General features: G+C 37.1%; 1 protein-coding gene across 3 annotated transcripts in view; it reads right to left on the reverse strand.

Annotated features, from left to right (window-relative positions):
• The window catches only part of PRKACB (protein kinase cAMP-activated catalytic subunit beta), a 90590-nt gene that overhangs the window by 11453 nt on the left and 59886 nt on the right, over positions 1-19251 (reverse strand). For all 3 annotated transcript variants that reach the window (XM_060773828.2, XM_060773827.2, XM_060773829.2), the window contains exons 2-7: positions 10199-10260; positions 8148-8276; positions 4921-5019; positions 2926-3008; positions 2399-2525; positions 163-258 (exon numbers count right to left, since the gene is read on the reverse strand). In XM_060773828.2, the coding sequence (XP_060629811.1) occupies positions 163-258; positions 2399-2525; positions 2926-3008; positions 4921-5019; positions 8148-8276; positions 10199-10260 (596 nt within the window). The remainder of the gene's footprint in view (positions 1-162; positions 259-2398; positions 2526-2925; positions 3009-4920; positions 5020-8147; positions 8277-10198; positions 10261-19251) is intronic.

Here is a 19251-nt window from a genome sequence, read left to right on the forward strand (position 1 = left end):
AAAATTTCTGTTGCAACCAAGTATACCACCTCAATCATCAGTGCATTGACTTAAAACTTATGCCCTACTAGCTTCAAGTTTCACGCAAGCACAGAATTGTTCAGAATTGTAGTGTTTCACTTTCATCTCTGTTTAATTACTCTCCAAAATATTTTGAGGTACCTTGCTGAGAATTATTTCAGGAGCCAAATATTCTGGAGTCCCACATAACGTCCAGGTCCTCCCTTTTACTCTTTTTGCAAACCCGAAGTCTGTGACCTAATAGGATACAGAAAGAGAAGTCACTACATTCTCCAACCATGACGTGTTAATGTTTTCTTTTAAAGCAGCAAGAACATTATGTACACACTTCTAGCCACAGAAGTGGATTTATATTTTATGAATGATTCAAAGGGTCTATAAATTTTGGCTGTAATTATACTTTCATTTGTTACATCCTTTTTGGAACATTGCAACACAATGCACATGTACCTGCCTTTGAAGAGTTTCTGGCGACTTCAGCTGGTCTAAGAGCAGTGGTCTGACTACTGCCTGGATCAAATTATAGGGAGCACACAACTCTCTCATTACAACTCCACTGACTGCCAGTCTAGTTTTCAGGCACAATTCAAAATGTTAAGTTATAGCCTATAAATCTCTACATGGCTTGTGTCCATGTATTGCCCCATATAAATCTGCCCCTGTCTTGAGATGTTCAGGGAAGGTCCTTTCCTCCATCCTAACATCCTATGAGATACATCTAATAACAGAGATATCAAACTCATTTTCAGTGGGGCCCATGGAGAATCCATAGATACAGAGGGCAAACTTTAATTTGTTTACATAGTGGTTGATGCTCTTTAGTTTGTACCCAATTTGGGTCCCCAGATGTTACTGAACAACAACTCCCATCACTTGTGATTATATCTGTCATACAGACTGAGGATAATGTGAATTGCAACCTAACAGCATTTGTGGCTCCTCATACCCTACTATTCTGTCTAAACCAAACAAACTGCAGCCTTCTAGATATTACTGTATCAGAATTCCTATCCCCTTTAGTCATGATGTTTAATGATGAGGAATACAGGAGTTGGAGTCCAACACCTGGAGGGCAATGTAAAACAACATGATGGGCCAGACTTGGCCCGCGGACCTTGAGTTTGATACATGTGATGTATAAGGAACAAGGCAGAGAGCCTTCTTAGTGGTTACTTCTCAGCTCTAATGCCACCTGCCTAAAGAGGTTAGACTGGTGCCTTTTATGGTGTCCTTCCAGAAGTAGGCAAATACTGTTTTATTATTCACATTTCCTTCAGGACTAACTGCTCATGAGTGAAGCAATTTTAAGCATGTATTCTATTGTATGCATTTGTTATTTTTAAACAGGCATTTTTTACATTGTCATTATTTCTATTTATAGTGTAGCTATATTTTATCATCTGTACGTTCTACGTCACCTATGTGGTCTAGTAGTTTGAGTACTGGACTCTTAGGATACTAGGGCTCAAATCCCTGTTTAGTCATTGAAATCTACTGGGTAACCTTGGGCAAGTTACACTCCCTCAACCTGAGGAAGATAATGAAAAAATCTCTCTGAACAAACCTTGCTTCAGAAAACCACATAATAGTTTCATCTTAGGATCACCATAACTTGGAAATTACTTGAAGGCACACAAAATAAACATTTTAAAGATGTATAATTGTATATGATAAAAGCAGGATATTAATAGCAGCAGCAGCAACAGCAACAATAGTAGGTACTGGTTGAGCTTCGGAAAATTCCCAAACCTCCAAAAACCTGAAACTTTCATTATCAGCCTTTGAGGCAATGGCTATTGTTTTTCAGCTTCTCTGTGTCTCTCTAGCCTTATGTCTCATACCTGAATGAGGCACAAGGATGGAGAGAGACGGAAGTTCTTTGAAATGGCATGAAGCCAAGTGTAATGCTTGGGGGCAATCCTTGTCAATGCTCACTGATACTCTGTCTTTCCAGCCTTGTCTCAAATATGAAAGAAGCACAAGGCTGGAGAGAGGCTAAGTATCTGTGAAATTGTGAGAAATGTATATTTATATGCAAATACGTACATTACAAAATCCATACTCAATCCGTATTATATTTTAGAGATTACATACTGTATGTATGTAATCTCTAAAATGATAAAAGGTGATAAAAAGGAAACTGAAAACCTACATTTCAGTGGTATCCATTACACTTTTTTTGGCCAATTCATAATAAGCTTTGATTAGATCAGCTGAAAATATAAACCATTTTGAATCACATTGTACCATTGCTTTTGAATGATCAGTTTGCAGGTAATCAAACAGAGATTTAATTCATGGTCATCATCAATTTACTTAGATTGGAAACATTTATTTTTCTTGTTACAAGGAAAGAAGGTATTTCTCTGCACTGTACCTGGATATATCCTTGTTGGTCAATTAAAAGGTTTTCAGGTTTTAGATCTCTGTAAATGAGGTCTAGTGAGTGGAGGTACTCAAAAGTTAGGACTATCTGGGCTGCATAAAATCTTGCATGTGGTTCACTGTAATAAATAAAAAAATACATTTTCAAGTTTTACTTGTATATCACAAACATAGCAAATCCAATATATTAATAATGTCATGAACTGTGCTGAGAGGTCTGTGGGTTTTCTAGAATGACTTCAAGAACTTCATGTTCGTTCATTCAAAAGTACAAAAACAAATTCAATGATATTTTTGTAAATGTTTAATCATGTAAAACCATTTTAGAAATCTAAAGATGTTAAATGAAAAGTTGTGTTTTGAAAGTCATTTGAGAAAACGTACATGCTTATGCAAAGTAAAAATCCTTTTATCTCCAAGATTTCAAGAAAGCTGAGGCCTGACATTTCTGTCTCCTCCTATGCCTTATGACAAGTAGGACGCATATTTGAAAACTCTAATTTTTCAATGTCTTCTTACCTGAACCTCCCAATTCTTCTTAAATGTGAGAACATTTCACCCCCAGGAACATATTCCATAACCATGTATAAATTAGAATTGTCCTAAAAGAGAGAAAAAAAATGTTGATTTGGAAATATGTATTTACAAAATCCAAAATTTTATTTTGCATTTATTTATTACATTTATATACCACTTTTATCAGCCCTGGGGGGACTCAAAGTGGTTCACAATATAATCAATGGCAAAATTCAATGCCTCACATGTATAAAAACATTATATATCAAATCAACAACATACAACAATAGATTAAAAGCATTAAAATTATAAAACTACAAAACAACTATCACAGACACAGCATAAAACATTTAGACCTTGCATCAATCTCGAGGTTATCTTTAACTACTTCCATATTTCCGTCATTTACTGAATGCCTGCTTGAATAGCCAGGTCTTAAGTTGTTTCTGAGTGAGGGGGCAATCTAATCTCACTGGGGAGGGAGTTCCACAGTCGAGGGGCCACCACCAAGAAGGTCCTATCTCTTGTCCCCACCAATCACACCTGCAAAGTCGGCGGAACGGAGAGCAGGACCTCCCTGGCAGATCTTAACGTTCTAGCTGGCTCCTAAAAGGAGATGCGATTGGAAATATTCTATTTCTGACACCCTCAATGCAGATTACTTAAGCAATCCCATTCTTGAATACTGTACACAAAATGAATAAGTAGCATGGTCAGCCAGGAAACATTGCATTGATAAATAAAAATGACCATCCTAATTTCATTGAGTTAAATTAATCAAAATGGAGGTTCATGTGTTACTCTCTTTCTCATCTTCCACAGTGGACATAAGAAGGAATTAGGAAGGTTTTGTTTCCATAGATGAACCCATCAAATTATGGTTTGTTGCAAACAATCTAAGTTTTGACTTCTTTGAACAAACTATTGAGCATTTTTACCACCATTTCTAATTAAAATGGTGTGCTGAATTGTGGTTAACTGAAATAGATTACAAAGGCTTGCAAACTCCTTTTATATGTATCTTGGGGAAGAAAAGTTTTGATGTTGCTTTTCTTTCTTTTCTTGTGTAGCAATAATTGAAAGCAGAATAATATCTCTTGAAAATGTAACCCATCCAATCTAACTTATAAATATATTAATAAACACTTAATGAACTGCAATGTGAAGAAACAATGTGCTGGTGCTAAAGCCCATTCAATCTTGCTTCGCTGTTCTCTCTGTTTTTAATTAAACCAACCAGAAAGTGGGATATTCAGTTTCACAAAGTGCACACTCATAACCAGGGCTGAAAGCAACCCTGGAAAAAATGTATTGATGTTGTTACAAATTCTGACTTGTTTTGGTGCATTTAAAGATAATCATAAGTTCAACTCCCAGGGAGGTATTCTGTTTTTGTTTGTTTACATCTTTGTTTATGAAGCCACAATACTGTATTTTATCCCATTAGTTGCCATTTCATAATAGTTGGGGATCACAATTTTAGCATTTATGTCTTCCTTGCATAATAGTCACCCACTGGTGCTCAGGTGAGGTGAGAGGGGCCCTATAGTCCTTCTAATTTACACCACATAACAGTCACAAATCCCTTTTAAGGGGAAAACCGGGGAAGTGTAACTGTTATGCAATTAAATATGACATTTGGCATAAAGTGACATTGAACATAAGCTAAAATTGAGAACTTTTCGTTTTAACAGAATAACTCATCCAGTTCTTAAAGTCTGATTTGGGACTGCATGCTATGCTTGGGAACAGGATCCCTAAGTATTTCATCTCTGATTTTAACAACTGAGGATTCAAAAATCTTTTTTTTTCTTGATTAAGTTTGATACAAAATATAAGTAGTGATCACTGGACATTTGGATTTCACAATTGATTTTAACAATTGAGGAGCCCAAAATCAATTTTTACTTGATGAAGTTTGCCATGAAAAAAGTAATGACCATTGGACTTTACAAGACAGAAAATTGCACCAAAAATACTTTCTCGTTCAATATTTACCTTAAAAGAATACTCCAGTCTTACAAGAAAAGGAAAGTTCACTGCTTGTAATATTCTTTTTTCATTCAGCGTGTGTTCTATTTGCTTCAGTTTAACGACCTTGGGACAAAGTACAGTTTAATTTTTTACTCTTAAAATTAAATCAAACTAGTCACAGTATGTTTTTGTGGTACAGAAGAAAAATAAAAGCAACAATTCAAAAGGGGAATGGCAATTTCCACAAAAGACTATAAAACCACATAAAACTGTACTCATTTTTAACAGTGAATGTATATACAAGTTGAGCATCCCTTATCTAGAATTCCAAAATCTGAAATGCTCCAAAATTCAAAATTCTCCACATAGATGGTTGAGATAGTGACCCCTTGTTTTCTGATAGTTCACGCACAAAATTACTGCAAATATTGTGTACTACCTCCAAACGATGTGCATAACCTATACAAAAACAGAAATGATTTTTTTTGTATAAAGTCCCATCCCCAAGATACAGGCAGTCCCTGAGTTACAAACATTCAACTCACATATGACTCATAGTTAAGAATGGGGGCATGAAGTGAGGGAAGTGAGGGAAGTGAAGGAATTTTCCTAGAAAGGGAAATTAACTCCTGAAAGAGTTATCATGGGAAAAAAATTATCACAGGGACACAAAGTAAGGTGAAATCTTCTGAACAGGGGCACAGACAGCAAAACAAACACCACATAGGTTACATTCAAAAATGTACCTGTTCTGACTTACATATAAATTCAACTTAAGAACAAACCTACAGAACCTACCTTGTTTGTAAGTTGGGGACTGCCTATATATGCATATGCAGATATTTGAAAATCAAAACTCTTCTGTTCTCAGGGGTTTTGGATAACAAATACTCAGTCTGAACACCAAAACTACTACTCTCTTTTGCCTTTTAGAAGATATTTATCAGGAAAAGTGTGGTGCATGCTGTATGTCTATTCTGTCTTTAACCTCTGTCAAAGGAATATTATGATTGGTATTCATACCATGGTTGAAATGACTCCTCAAAATGCCCAAGGCTCTGGACTTTCCTAGAGACTGGCAGGCCAGTTTATCTAACTGTGAGTGTGACAGATTATACACTGAGTTCCTTTTTGGCACATGTTATTCCCACCATGATCCCGGTAACTGTGAAGCAAGTATAGCACGGAGAGCCTAATAGGAGATGAAAAGGACTCTTCCAATGCTCTAAATTTTCAATGCGTACCCTACCACATCATTCATTTATCATTAAGCATATAATCTTACATTTGGAATAACTTAACAATGATTTCTCTACAGATCTGCAAATGTTTAAATAGGGCACTGTTTATGCTGCAAAATGCTGGTATCATCTAACTAGTGTTCTTTTCATCCCAGTGAGGTAGTTCTAACTTGGATTTTTATCTTTTGCATTGGCCCAGCTGAATGTGTTTTAATTCTTTTATCACTTCATATTTTGTGTCATGATATTTTTATTATGTTATTGTATTATTTTGCTATTGTTTAGAATTTTATTTGATGTTATTGTCTGTTGTGTGTATTTTACTTTGCTTTTGTAATTCTTGGGAGACCCCACGACTGCAAAACTTCCAAGTCACCCTAACTTTTACAACCCTGCTCAGGTTTTGTAGACTCAAGGCTGTGGTTTCCTTGGTTTTTAATTCTGAGACGCCAATACCTCACTTTGTGTAAAATGAAACTCAAGCAAAGGGAGGAATTTTTGTAATACAGCAAGACAATTAAATTCTGGAATTGAAGACACAGAACATTACCATCATGACATTTCAAGTAATTTCAGTATAAATGCAGCAGTATATCTGTATATAGCATGCAGACTTGAATAATGAAATTGGCATGATTTGTAACATCACCTCACTTTCTGATTTATAGCTGCTGCATTATATTAAAAATCCAATGCCTCTCCCTAGTCCTTCCCCCTGTAGCTGAGAATTAAAAAGTGTCCCTCCCTAAACTGCAGGATGTTTGTGGAAAAAAGTGAGAGAACAAATATATAGCTTACTATTTTCTATCATACACTTCTTTAAACCCCTTCCTTTTTTTTAGATATCCACACTAGTTTAAAAGAAGGGAAACTATTTTTTTTTTAAAAAAACTCATTGAAACATTAGCAGCACAGATATACTTCCTTGTTCAATGTTCCAAAATATTACTGGTCACTTTATATTTGAGACAGAGTTATTTAAATAGCACAAAATATTTAATGGAGTGATACAATATGAATTATATCCAGCTACAGGGAAATAATCTGCCTGAATAACACAATGATATGCACAACTGGATTTGCTAATACCCCTACCGTCTTGTATTAGATATAATATTTTTGTATTCAGCTGCACCATCAAGGTATTGAATGTACAAAACAATTATTTCAACATGGTAAAAAAGGAATCCAATAGGCTATCACTGCTAGGCAATATTATTTATATAGCAAATATCAAGGAAGGTTATGGATAGAAAAACCACGGATGCTTTCACTAGGCTCATTATAAATATATTACTAGATGCTGTAAGTAATACATTTATTTATTTATCGTAATAGAAGTGAACCGAGGGTACAGTTGTAATGTATTAAGAAAACACAAAGTTTAAACTTGGCATTATATTAAATGTCCTTTGACAAGGAGCTGGCCGCTTGCAGTTGCTATAAGAAGGTCCTCCACTGTGTATGTGGCAGGACTCAAGACTGCATTGTAATAGGAGGTCTGTGGTTTGCTCTTCTCCACACTTGCATGTAAGTAAGAAAGAAAAGAAGATAATAGGCAGATGCTAAGCACAACCTGATGAGCTATGAAGCACTTTTTTTTAGATAAACAATATAGCATTCCCTATTTCTGTATCTTTTCTGGTCATAGAAACACCATATTCTCATCTGTTGTTCAGATTTATGTCAAACGCTCCTTCTTCACCCAGAAGTGATTTAAGCACTTGAAGCACGGCTGGGAAAGGCACTTGACCGTACTCTTTAGGTAACACACAATTTTAACAAAGAACCCTCATCTTGCATTTCATGTCTCCTTAACAGAGCTGGTGTACTATTCTCCCACAATGGAGTAAAATAAATATGTTTCCCTGGGTTGAAGAACTGAGGAAAACTCAATTCAAATGAAGGAGTAACTAAACAAGAACAACACAGAAAAGCCTACCTAAATGATATTTTTCTGTGTAAAGAACGGTATTTAAAAGAAGTAAATTATAATAAAAATGTACTAACTTTTTGTTTATCCAGTATCTTCATGGCATAATACTGTTCTGTCGCTTTATGCTTCACCAACATAACTCTGCCAAATGACCCAGTTCCAAGAGTTTTTAGCCTCTCAAAGTCTTCTAAACCAGCAGTATTCTATATAAACAGAAGAAAAAATATATAAAATATTCAAAGTCTAAAATAACTAGTATTTAAGTTCTATTAAAAATATAATCATAGTTATCAAATGTAGTATTTCATTAAGGAGGGTGACAGTAAACTCTATGGCAGATAATAGAAATTAGAAACAATCTGCTACCAATTTTAATATATTCAAAAGGTTAACAACAGTCATTCAAGGCATGAATGCGTACTTTGAAAAGTACACAAGCTGGGAAGTTTAATTCTTAATATGAACAATCAAAAGTGAGTTGCATAGCATTCTACATTCATCCAAATAGTAGGCTGTCTGCTTTTGCAGGATTAAGGAAAGCAAAAAACCCACAATAAAAGAAAAACATTGACGTAAAAAACATTTTTTAAAATCTGAGAGAACGCCTCTGTAAGAATTGCTAGGTCCTCCAGGGCAATTATATGATCGCTAGAAGTTCAAGTTCAAGTGTATCAAGTGTATCACAGAGTCATCATGAGGATTGAGAGATTCTTAGAGGAAACATATTAATTAAAACCCTGAATAATCTGCAAAAATTTAAACTGCAAATGTGGCAGACTGACTGTAATTCAAACATGAATCTACCCATGCTTTCTTACATACACATTATTACTGATAGGAAGCTTCTCGTGGAGGTACTGAGGTTACAGAGGTAGACTAGATGATTGCCACCCAGTACTATTCCCCTTTACCTACCATGTTTTCCTCCAGTAGAAGTCTATAGATATAACTACGTAAAGGACATGGAAAGAGACTGCAATCTAGAAACTGTTATGTGTGTGAAGCCTAGAACTGAAGGTTGAAGTGTCTAGGGCAGGTAGAGCTGTCCTCTTCTCTTGGAATAAGGATATTGTTCTAGTTCCCTTCAGCAGTATTTATGAGGAAAAGATTCATACATTTTCCAAGCAAATCAGTTATAGCCTTTCACTTTTCCTGGAAAAAGGAAGCTGGTTCCCGACACTGTGGATATGCAATTTTGCATTCTCCATTATCTGTGATCCTTATTTCAGAAGCCCAGGCTATTGTCATTAGCACCAAAAATCCTCAACTGGGTTTTGTTTTTGTTTTTTTGTTTTTTTTATTAAAAAAACCAGTTTTAAAATAGAGGTTGAATATCTATCTCTCATGAATGCTTTGGCAATGAATTTGTGCATGGAAGGGAAATGGACTAGATAGTCCTTGCCGTCCTTTCCAATTCTGTGATTCTATGAACTTAGGTCCATATCACACTTTACTGTTACAGTACTATTGCTCCACTTTCACTGCTTGTGGCTGCCTACTGTGTAATCCAAGCATTATAACAGTGTGGTGTGATATTGGTATTAACAGGATTCACATATTTGGGAAGGTACTTGGTTTTAGATGCTACTCCACCAACCCTTTCCCCCATAATATCTTGTACACAAATTATAAAATATTTTAGCTACAATTAGAAGTTGTAAACATGTTGATGTTGTTCTATATAGATCCCAGAAACCCAAGCAATGTAGCTATGTAGAGTTAGGAAGCATAAAGTATTCAGGAGCACAGAGACCTAGTTTGAACAATAACTCTCACAAATCTTCTAAAAAGCAAGAATAAGACAGCAGTATATATAGTATTTATGCTATAAACACGATTTCAAATCTCACTGCAAATTTCCTCCACAGAAAACTAAGCTACTCAAAATATTTGTTTTTATACATTTTCCAAAGTTTGAGCAGTCAGTAAATACTGACTGTGAACAAACACATTTCTTCTCAAAGTAGAGTCATACAAAACAGAATCACAGGATGGAAACATCATTAAAAGTTTCCTGACCAATATCAAGTGTTTTTCTAGAAGTTCTAATTATTAATTATAGGGTATACAAATGTGCATTGCATTATTACAAACACAATAGACAAGACTGAAATGGTTTCATTACCTGAGGGGGGCTTTCCCATTTTCTTAAAAAATCTTCTTTGGCTTTAGCTAGGAACTCTTTCACTGAAAACAGAAATTAAAATGCATAGTTTAATATAATTCATTCAAGAAATAAGGCTTAGCAAAACTATTTCAAGGCTGTTTTAAGAACTGCTTGTAAACTTGTACTCTTCAACTCACACTCTAAATAAGAAGCAAGAGTTCTACAGTAGTTCTAACAGCTTTGTAAAGCTCATGAATGACAACATATATTCCAGCATAACTTGCTTAAACTAGTTTAAATCTAATAGGCCACACCACTGTACAGGCAAGCAGGCTTTAAGGTGATGCAAATCCCTCTTGGACTGAAGGCAGAATGTAAAAAAGTATTTCTTGTTGGTATTCAGAGAGCAAACTGGTCTTGCTCCAGTGCATCACTTTTGCTTAAAGGCTGTTTGCAAGCCAAAGAATCAAGTGCACAGCATTACTGCAAGCAAAGGCAAAACATAGGGTTACAAAATAGCACATCAGAGATGCCCACAGTCAGAGACTACCACAAAGTGCTAATTTTGCATTTCACGCAATATCATTCTACATCGCTGTGTAAAATGTGCACTATAACATAAAGCAATGTGTATTTGTTTTAACTTTTAATGTATACATGATTATTTTATATGATCATTTTATTATGGATGAAGGGAACTTATCTGTTAGGAAAACAGGTTGGAAATCCTGTTTAAGATGACCAGAGCAGAGTTAATTCCATTCTTTCATTTTCTGTCATGTTGCCATTATAATCACATTTGTGAGAATGTAAATGTACTGTCTGCTGAGGTAGCTTGCTCTACCACACACTCCATAATTGTGCATCTGGCAGGCAAAGGCATTGTTATTCATTTGCCTCTGTTTATTATTTGAAGCATTTTTTCTAGTTGGATGCTGAATTTTCTTATGGTCCTGCTACCATGACCATATAATGCAGTTTGAAGCCAACTCGGTGACCACGAATCGCACACCAGCAATGTGTACTTCAGCACAGATAAAACGGGAAGCAATGCATTTAAAAAGTCACAAGAAAAGCTGATGTAAACTATATAATGTGCTGCAGCTGATCCAATTATAAGCCAGATCTATAGAGAAATCATCCCTGTCATCCCTGTCCACTCTGAAGTGCAGTAATGGGGGTTCCCAAACAGCACCCCAAGGGCACAGCTGGGCAGCAGGGGCCAATCGAGAGGAAACTGGAGAGGAAACTGATTACCTTTACTGATTTTAGTTTCCCTTTTTAAAAAATCCCGGACGCCTCTGGTGCACTGATGCGCATTTCTCTGAAAAATTGGGGGAGTGAGTCTGCACAGTGGTTTGAGGCCAGGCTATGTGCTTAATGTAATCGCCTTTCTGGCTTCAAACTGATTCCACACCTTTTAACCTAATCACCCACATAGCAAACCAGCTCCTTTCAAACCAGCTCCAAAATGGATTATAACAGATTGCACTTTTAACTGATTGGAGTAATTTTATTTATATTTCTAAGGCTGGCAAAGAGGTTTACATGGACTAGGACTTCAGGAGACCAAGGTTCAAACCCCTGCTCAGCCTTGGGAGCCTATTGCACGACCTTGGGCAAATTACAATCTCCCAGCTTAAGATAGTAAACATCCTCTGAATAAATCTTGTTAGAAAAGTCTGTGATAGGTTTGCCATAAGTTAGACTTGATTGGAAGGAAGGTAACAAAACAAATGTTTTTCATAATGCATTTAAGTGTTGCTAGCCATTGTGAGTGCCCGTATTGTCAAAGCAGCAATAAAAATAAATTGAGCTCTGGGTCATATCAGAAACTCTACTGTCTTTATGTATACTTACACATAAATAATCCTATGGAAACTGGCATATATATACAGTATTTTATTTTATTCAATAATGGATACTTGTTATCAGGGAAAACGTAAACGTTCCAATTTTTTAAACTGGATTTTTTTTTACATAAAATCTATGAAATATTTTCAATGTAAATGGACCCAACTACTGAACTTCCACCCATCAGTGCACATTTTAGTTACTAGTTTTATGATTGTTGCTTCCCCTTTTTTGTAGTTTTTTAGTCTAGTCAATGACTCTGGGCTCTAATGAAAGAATGAGCATACCAAAGGTTTCTAAAGTTTTCACCAAGGATTTTCAGGAACATTCACCCACACAGATGTGATGGAAAGAAGAAAGAAAGAGAAAAAAGGTTTACGCATTTTCCATATGGTACACAGAAATAAAATTCATCCCAATTCAGCTCCCTTTCCATCTTTCTCCCCAATAAAAAATGGACATCAGAATAGACCAGACATCTCACAAGCTCAGACAATGGCTCAGCTTGCATTAAAATACACCTGTAAAAAGCAATTAGAAAACCACTAAGTTTTACACAAAGAACAAATATGTAAAGACTGTGAAGAACAGTACACTGAAAACATTACAGAATTTATGAAAGAAATTGGTTGTTAAGAATTTAGGCACCCAAACATATGGACACATAAAACAGTGATGTTCTACAATTTCAGAAGTGTGCTATAGGGTATCATTTACAGATCGGTTGCACTGACTGTGAATACACTTATCAATCCCACTCCCAGTTATTCAGTAACCATATGTTATATGAAATTGAATGGGCATACTAAGCAATTATGCTGCATTAAAACATCTGGGAAATGGTAAAGAACTGCACATGCAGCCTCCGATCTGGCATTTCTTCAGAAATCACAACATTTTGGTGTAGTCAACTTCTAGTATTAACTGAAAAATCACTATATACACCTGGTTATAAGACTAGAAATTTTACTAAAAATTCAACTCAAAATCTGAGCTGACTTATACATGGATCAGTGTAAATCAGGCATGGGCAAAATTTGGCTCTCCTTGTATTTTGGACTTCAAATACCAGAAATCCCAGCCAGTTTACCAGCTGTTAGGAATTGTGGGAGTCCAAAAGATTGGGAGTGTAAAACTCTGCACATGCCTGATATAAATAGTGGACCTTATCTCTGATCACAAAAGAAACGATTCCTTTCTCTGAGCCGAGTACTGAAAGGTGAGAGCTTTGCCCATCTTGGGAGAACTTGAAGGAACTACCAACACAAATATCCCCATGATGGCACCAATTCTGGCCATTTTAAAATACCTGGACAGGAAAACAGCAGCGGTGGTGGCAGCTCTCTGACACTTCTCAACAGAATGCAGAGAGAGCAGAAGAGGTTCAGGTTCTCCTGGGACAGATGAAGCTCTTGCCTTTCCCCACTCTACTCAGAGAAGGGGATGGGTCCCTTGTTTATAAGAGTTAACACTGTTTCTTAATTATCAAAAAAGGAACTATCTTCTGCTTTGAGTAGAATGTCTAAGGCTCTTTTTCAATGCCTGGGTGGGGAAATGGTGGTGGCAAAAGCCAGGGACAGCTAACCCCCAAAGAGCACTGACACTTTCCCTTCTCCATAAAATGACCCTCGATAAATCCACAGGTCATATCAGAATCCATAATTTGGTCCCCAAACCTGCCCTCAACTTATGCATGAGGATGACTTGTATAAACAAGTATTGATGGTAACTTGCCATTGGGAGGAATTAAATGGCCCATATACAGTTGCCCCCCAAACGCCTTATACTTTACTTTACTTTCACATGCCATCACTAGGAAGTCACTGGCTTACACAAAACCAGAACATGAACCTATTGAAAACATGCAGAATTACTATGGATGTTACATACAGTTCACCACTTCTTGTACAATATTAATTACTGCAAATAGTTATACTGACGACTCTAAAGTGTGTATTTACTGTTCTATTGATTCAAACATCTGATAAGGGAAAATATAGTTCAGATAAAATATGTGCTTATCCCTCTTTAGATATCCATCTAAAGTCCTAGCTAACTGGTTTCTTAACTTAGTATCAAAATGAACTATAGGTCTCTGAGTTCACTCTCCATCACTCATGTGGAATGGAGGACTGAACAGGAGCCCAAGGCTCTCCGTGCCCATGAGTCAGGATGACTTTGCATTCTCTCCGGTATCAGAAGCTATAGTAGCCAGTGAGCTTCTAAAAGTAGTGTAATATATATTTCATGCCTGCTGGTTGGATTGATAATGGCACTGCTGTGATGTGTATTTAGAGTATGTTTCTGCCCAGACAACTACTGAATATGTTCTTCAGATTAGCATATTATTCAGATTAGGAGCACACACAGTTTTGTAGAACTCTTTTGTAGAATTCAAACACTCAGTTTTGGGTTACATGTTCACTGTCCCCTTTAAAGTAGACCTCCTTCCTTTGGAACTCAAAAGAACTATTAGTCCTCTAATGTAACAGATTTGTTTAGCAAGTCCAAACAAGACAACAAGGGAAGATGGTTATAGTATAAAACCTCCAAACAATGTATGGAAGCTTACCTGTCACCATAACTGTCAATAATTATAGCCAACATGTGAAAATGTAGTTTGGGTAGAGGCCACAGGGGGGTACTAAATAGAGATGGATAGTCCATTTAAGAGGGGGGTGAGGGGGAAATTGAATGAGTTAAACCATTCCCCCCTGTTTTCCTGTTATTCCCCCCACCCATGTTGCCATTGTGGAAGCAACCACCATTTATGATATGGAGGGGGGAGGGGGATAACCAGTGGTAATGGGGAAAATGGTATTCATCCTTCAACTCCCCTACCCATCATCCTGGCATAAAATGAACTATCCTTCTCGGTCTAGACCCCCTTTTGGAGTCTGCCCAAATAATAGAACAGTACCGTAGTTTTTCATAATTCTAAACAGAAGGCAAGTTATTTCCATTTACAACAAGTCAAAATTTCCATTTAGACTTTTAAAGAAAACTATAGTAGATGCTGGATATATGATTATCTAACAAGGATTTAAGTCATATGTAGCCATTATGACTTACAATGTAACGATTTGATGAAAGTGATATTTTGTTTTCTCAACACTTCTGCCATCTTTATCATTAAGCATGGTGAATCTAACTGAAATGTATAAGTGTTTTAATTACAACATGTAGAAGCATTATGTTTAAAATATTGAAATTAGTGTTAATGGGTATATTAGACTTGCAACATTATATTATTAACATCAATTATGCTTGAACTGCTTAGGAAATACACACACACACACACACACACAGATTACCCACGTGCTTACAGGAAGTGTCCACATGACAGAGGCCCAAAGCAAAACTTGCTTTGTGCAGCATTAACTGTGGTTTAAAAACAAAAGTGGCAAGAGCACAAACTGTTTTGAGTCTAAACAAACTATACCTGCTCTGGTTGAATACCATGATCTAGTTTGTAAGAATGGCCTTCATCAAACTACGAATTAGCTATGGGGAGTAGCTATGGGGAGCCCTCTCAGCCCGGTCATAGCTAACTTCTACATGGAACACTTTGAAGAACAAGCCCTGGAAACAGCAACCAAAAAGCCCACGATATGGTTCAGATATGTGGATGACACCTTCACCATTTGGAGCCATGGAGAAGAAGAACTCAACAGGTTCCTGGACCATCTTAACAGCATCCACCCAAACATCCAGTTCACCATGGAAAAAGAAAATGAAGGAAGACTGCCTTTTCTAGATGTCCTAGTCATCCGCAAACCAGATCAACAATTGGGTCACACCGTCTACAGAAAACCCACACACACAGATAGATATCTACATAAAAACTCCAACCATCACCCAAGTCAAAAAAGAAGCACCATTAAAGCCTTGGCAGACCGTGCCAAAAGAATCTGCGAACCCCACCTCCTCCAAGATGAACTGAACCACCTCAACTGGGCTCTCCAGGCCAATGGATACTCCACCTCAGACATCAGAAGAGCTGCAAGACCAAGAACAAGCCACGAGAGTAAAGATGAAGATCCACCCAGAGGAAAAGTGTTCCTGCCATACATCAAGGGAACCACTGATCGCATAGGGAAGCTGATGAGGAAACACAACATACAAACAATCTACAAACTCACCAAGAAAATCCAACAAATGCTACGTTCAGCAAAGGACAAGAGGGATCCTCTCACCTCTGCAGGAGTCTACCGTATACCATGCAGCTGTGGACAAGTCTACATAGGAACCACCAAACGCAGCGCCCAGACACGCATCAAGGAACATGAAAGGCACTGTAGACTACTTCAACCAGAGAAGTCAGCCATAGCAGAGCACCTGATGAACCAGCCTGGACACAGCATATTATTTGAGAACACAGAAATGCTGGACCACACCAACAACCACCATGTCACAGGTGCGGCTCGCGGGAACGAGAGACAGGGCCTTTTCTGTGGTGGCCCCGCGGCTTTGGAATGCCCTCCCTATAGAGATAAGATCAGCCACCTCGCTGATGGCATTTCGGAAAAAACTGAAAACATGGATGTTTGAGCAAGCATTCGGCTAATCCGATGCGATGAAGTTTTTGATCAAGGACTGGCAATCATAGACAACGAAATTGGATTATGATTTTAATTAAGAGATGCATTGGTCTGTATTGGTGGCCCAATACTGTGTATTGTATATGTATGTGTTTTATATTTTTAATTGGAATTATTGTTGCTTTTAAATGTTGTAAACCGCAATGAGTCGCCGTTTTAGGCTGAGATATTAGCGGTATACAAGTGTACTAAATAAATAAATAAATAAAATAAATAAATGTCAGACTACACAGAGAAGCCATTGAAATCCACAAGCATGTGGACAATTTCAACAGAAAGGAAGAGACCATGAAAATGAACAAAATCTGGCTACCAGTATTAAAAAACTCTAAAATTATAACAGCTAAACAACAGAGAGGAAAAAAACAGGCACAGATTAACACCTCCCAGCAACAGATTTTCCCAGACTCAGGCAGGCCTTCAAATGCTAATGAAGGTGATCAGCTAAACATTCACACCTAACTGCAGCAGGGAAGAGCTCTTTGCCCCACCCCAGCCATTCCACAGATATATAAACCCATTTTTCCTACTTCCAACAAACTTTCTCAACCTCTGAGGATGCTTGCCATAGATGCAGGCGAAACGTCAGGAGAAATGCCTCTAGAACATGGCTCTATAGCCCGAAAAAACCCACAAGAACCTAGTGATTCCAGCCATGAAAGCCTTCGACAATACAAACTACGAATTCCTTTCTATTCGAAAACTCTGTACTTTCTATTCCTCCTCAAGCAATGCCATGTAAAGCATAAGCTTTACAACAAGTTATGCTTGCTGACTCCAGGAGTAAGACACACACACAGACTGAAGACACAGAGATATCCTTAACATTCCATATAAAGCAGGCATCTCTGTTCCAGCTCCGCACAGGAAGCAAGAAAAAAAAAAAGAACAGATAATGCAATTTATTCAGCTAGGACAGAACAACAGCAGAGAAAGCACCTGTCTTTGAAAGGAATCTACTCTGCTTACTACCCACACTTTGTTCATTACTAAACTAGAAGAATAAGAGCTGTTACTCAAAACTTCTAGTTCTTGGTATCTATTTGAAGCCAGCTGTAATACTTCCTCTACCCACATTTTCGAATTTTAGGATGAAGTATTGTCAGAAAGGATGAACAGTAACTGATCCAGTCAGCCACAAGCACAACACAGAGAGTCTGCACAGTGTAGTGGTTTGAATGCTGAACTATGAAAACTATGAACTATGAACTCTGGAAATCACGTTTCGAATTATGACTCGGCCAAGAAAGCCATTGGGTGACCTCATGTACATCATACTCTCTCAGCCTCAGATGAAGGCAAATGCACAAACTCTCTCTGAACAAATCTTGACAAGAAAATGTGATGAACCATTTTATCACCTTTGAGTCACATAATTTGGAAATGGCTTGAGCAACAACAACAAGAAGAAAGAATTTAGACCAGAAGGGGCTATGAATAAGCATCCAAAAAGCTTAAAGGACAGCAGCAATGGTCAAATATCCATTGCAAACATCTACTACCCAACTGCTTTTACACCTCTCACACATAGTTTGCAAAACTGGCACTATTTCATCACAATTATGCTATTTTTTTTTCATAACATCATTTTCCATAGTAACTATCTATGCATGATCATTGAAACAAGCCTGGGCAGAAACTGAAAGCAAGCCATCTAAACAGAGGTCATTTCTGAATTGAGAACGCCCTATTACATTTTATTTATACACAAACACAATACAGTCCTCAAAAATTTATTACAGGTGTGGCAACTATCCGTACCTACAGTTACACTTTCACGACATGTTTGGATATTGCTAACTGTGTGTTCCAACTAGGGCTGTATATCTTTTTATAGTAACAGCAATCTCTTGTCCTTCTCCCACCACGTTGCAGCACATATATTTCAGAAATAAAATCTAGACAAAAGAACTCACAAGATTATAAAAACACCTATTAGCATAAAATAAACTCACAGCTCTGGATATAATTGAGGTGCTTCCCATACGGGCAGATTAACAACAGATATAGCGCAGTCCATGAATATATTCTCCATTTGAAAGGTTTATATGAAGGACTGCTATGTGACTTTAAGGTGACTCCAATTTATAGGAACCCAATACAGGATTTCCCTGGCAAGATTCATTGAGAAGAGACTTGCCACAGTCTTCCCTAGCATATTGAAATATATGGCATACAGAAAAGATTGGGGACAGGTTGGTGATCACAATAACATTGACCAGATGAGACACTTGATACCTCCCCTCATGTGGCATCCATTTCTGAATAAATTCAATTTTCTCCTCAAAAGACCTAACATTTGTTGTAGAAAGCTGCAAAGTGCCCAAGTGCAAGTTTCTCTGTTTCTTGGTTTTGTTGAACCTCTACTGATGAAGCTACAATGAAACGGGTTTTTAATTTAACTTTAATGTGTTTTGTATTTTATGATGTTCAGTTCTTGTTACTTTGTCTGTTAAGTTTAATTAGGTTTGTTATATTATTAAATGTGTTTATTTTGATGTAATTGTCTGTATGGTTTCTTTCCAGAACTTGAATGCTTTGACTTACATGTTGGAAACTGAGTCCCTGTGGGGAGATAGGGTGGTATACAAATAAAGGTTGTTGTTGTTGTGGTTG

This window comes from Anolis sagrei, chromosome 4, assembly GCF_037176765.1.
Source record: "Anolis sagrei isolate rAnoSag1 chromosome 4, rAnoSag1.mat, whole genome shotgun sequence".
NCBI classification, from domain to species: Eukaryota; Metazoa; Chordata; class Lepidosauria; order Squamata; family Dactyloidae; genus Anolis; species Anolis sagrei.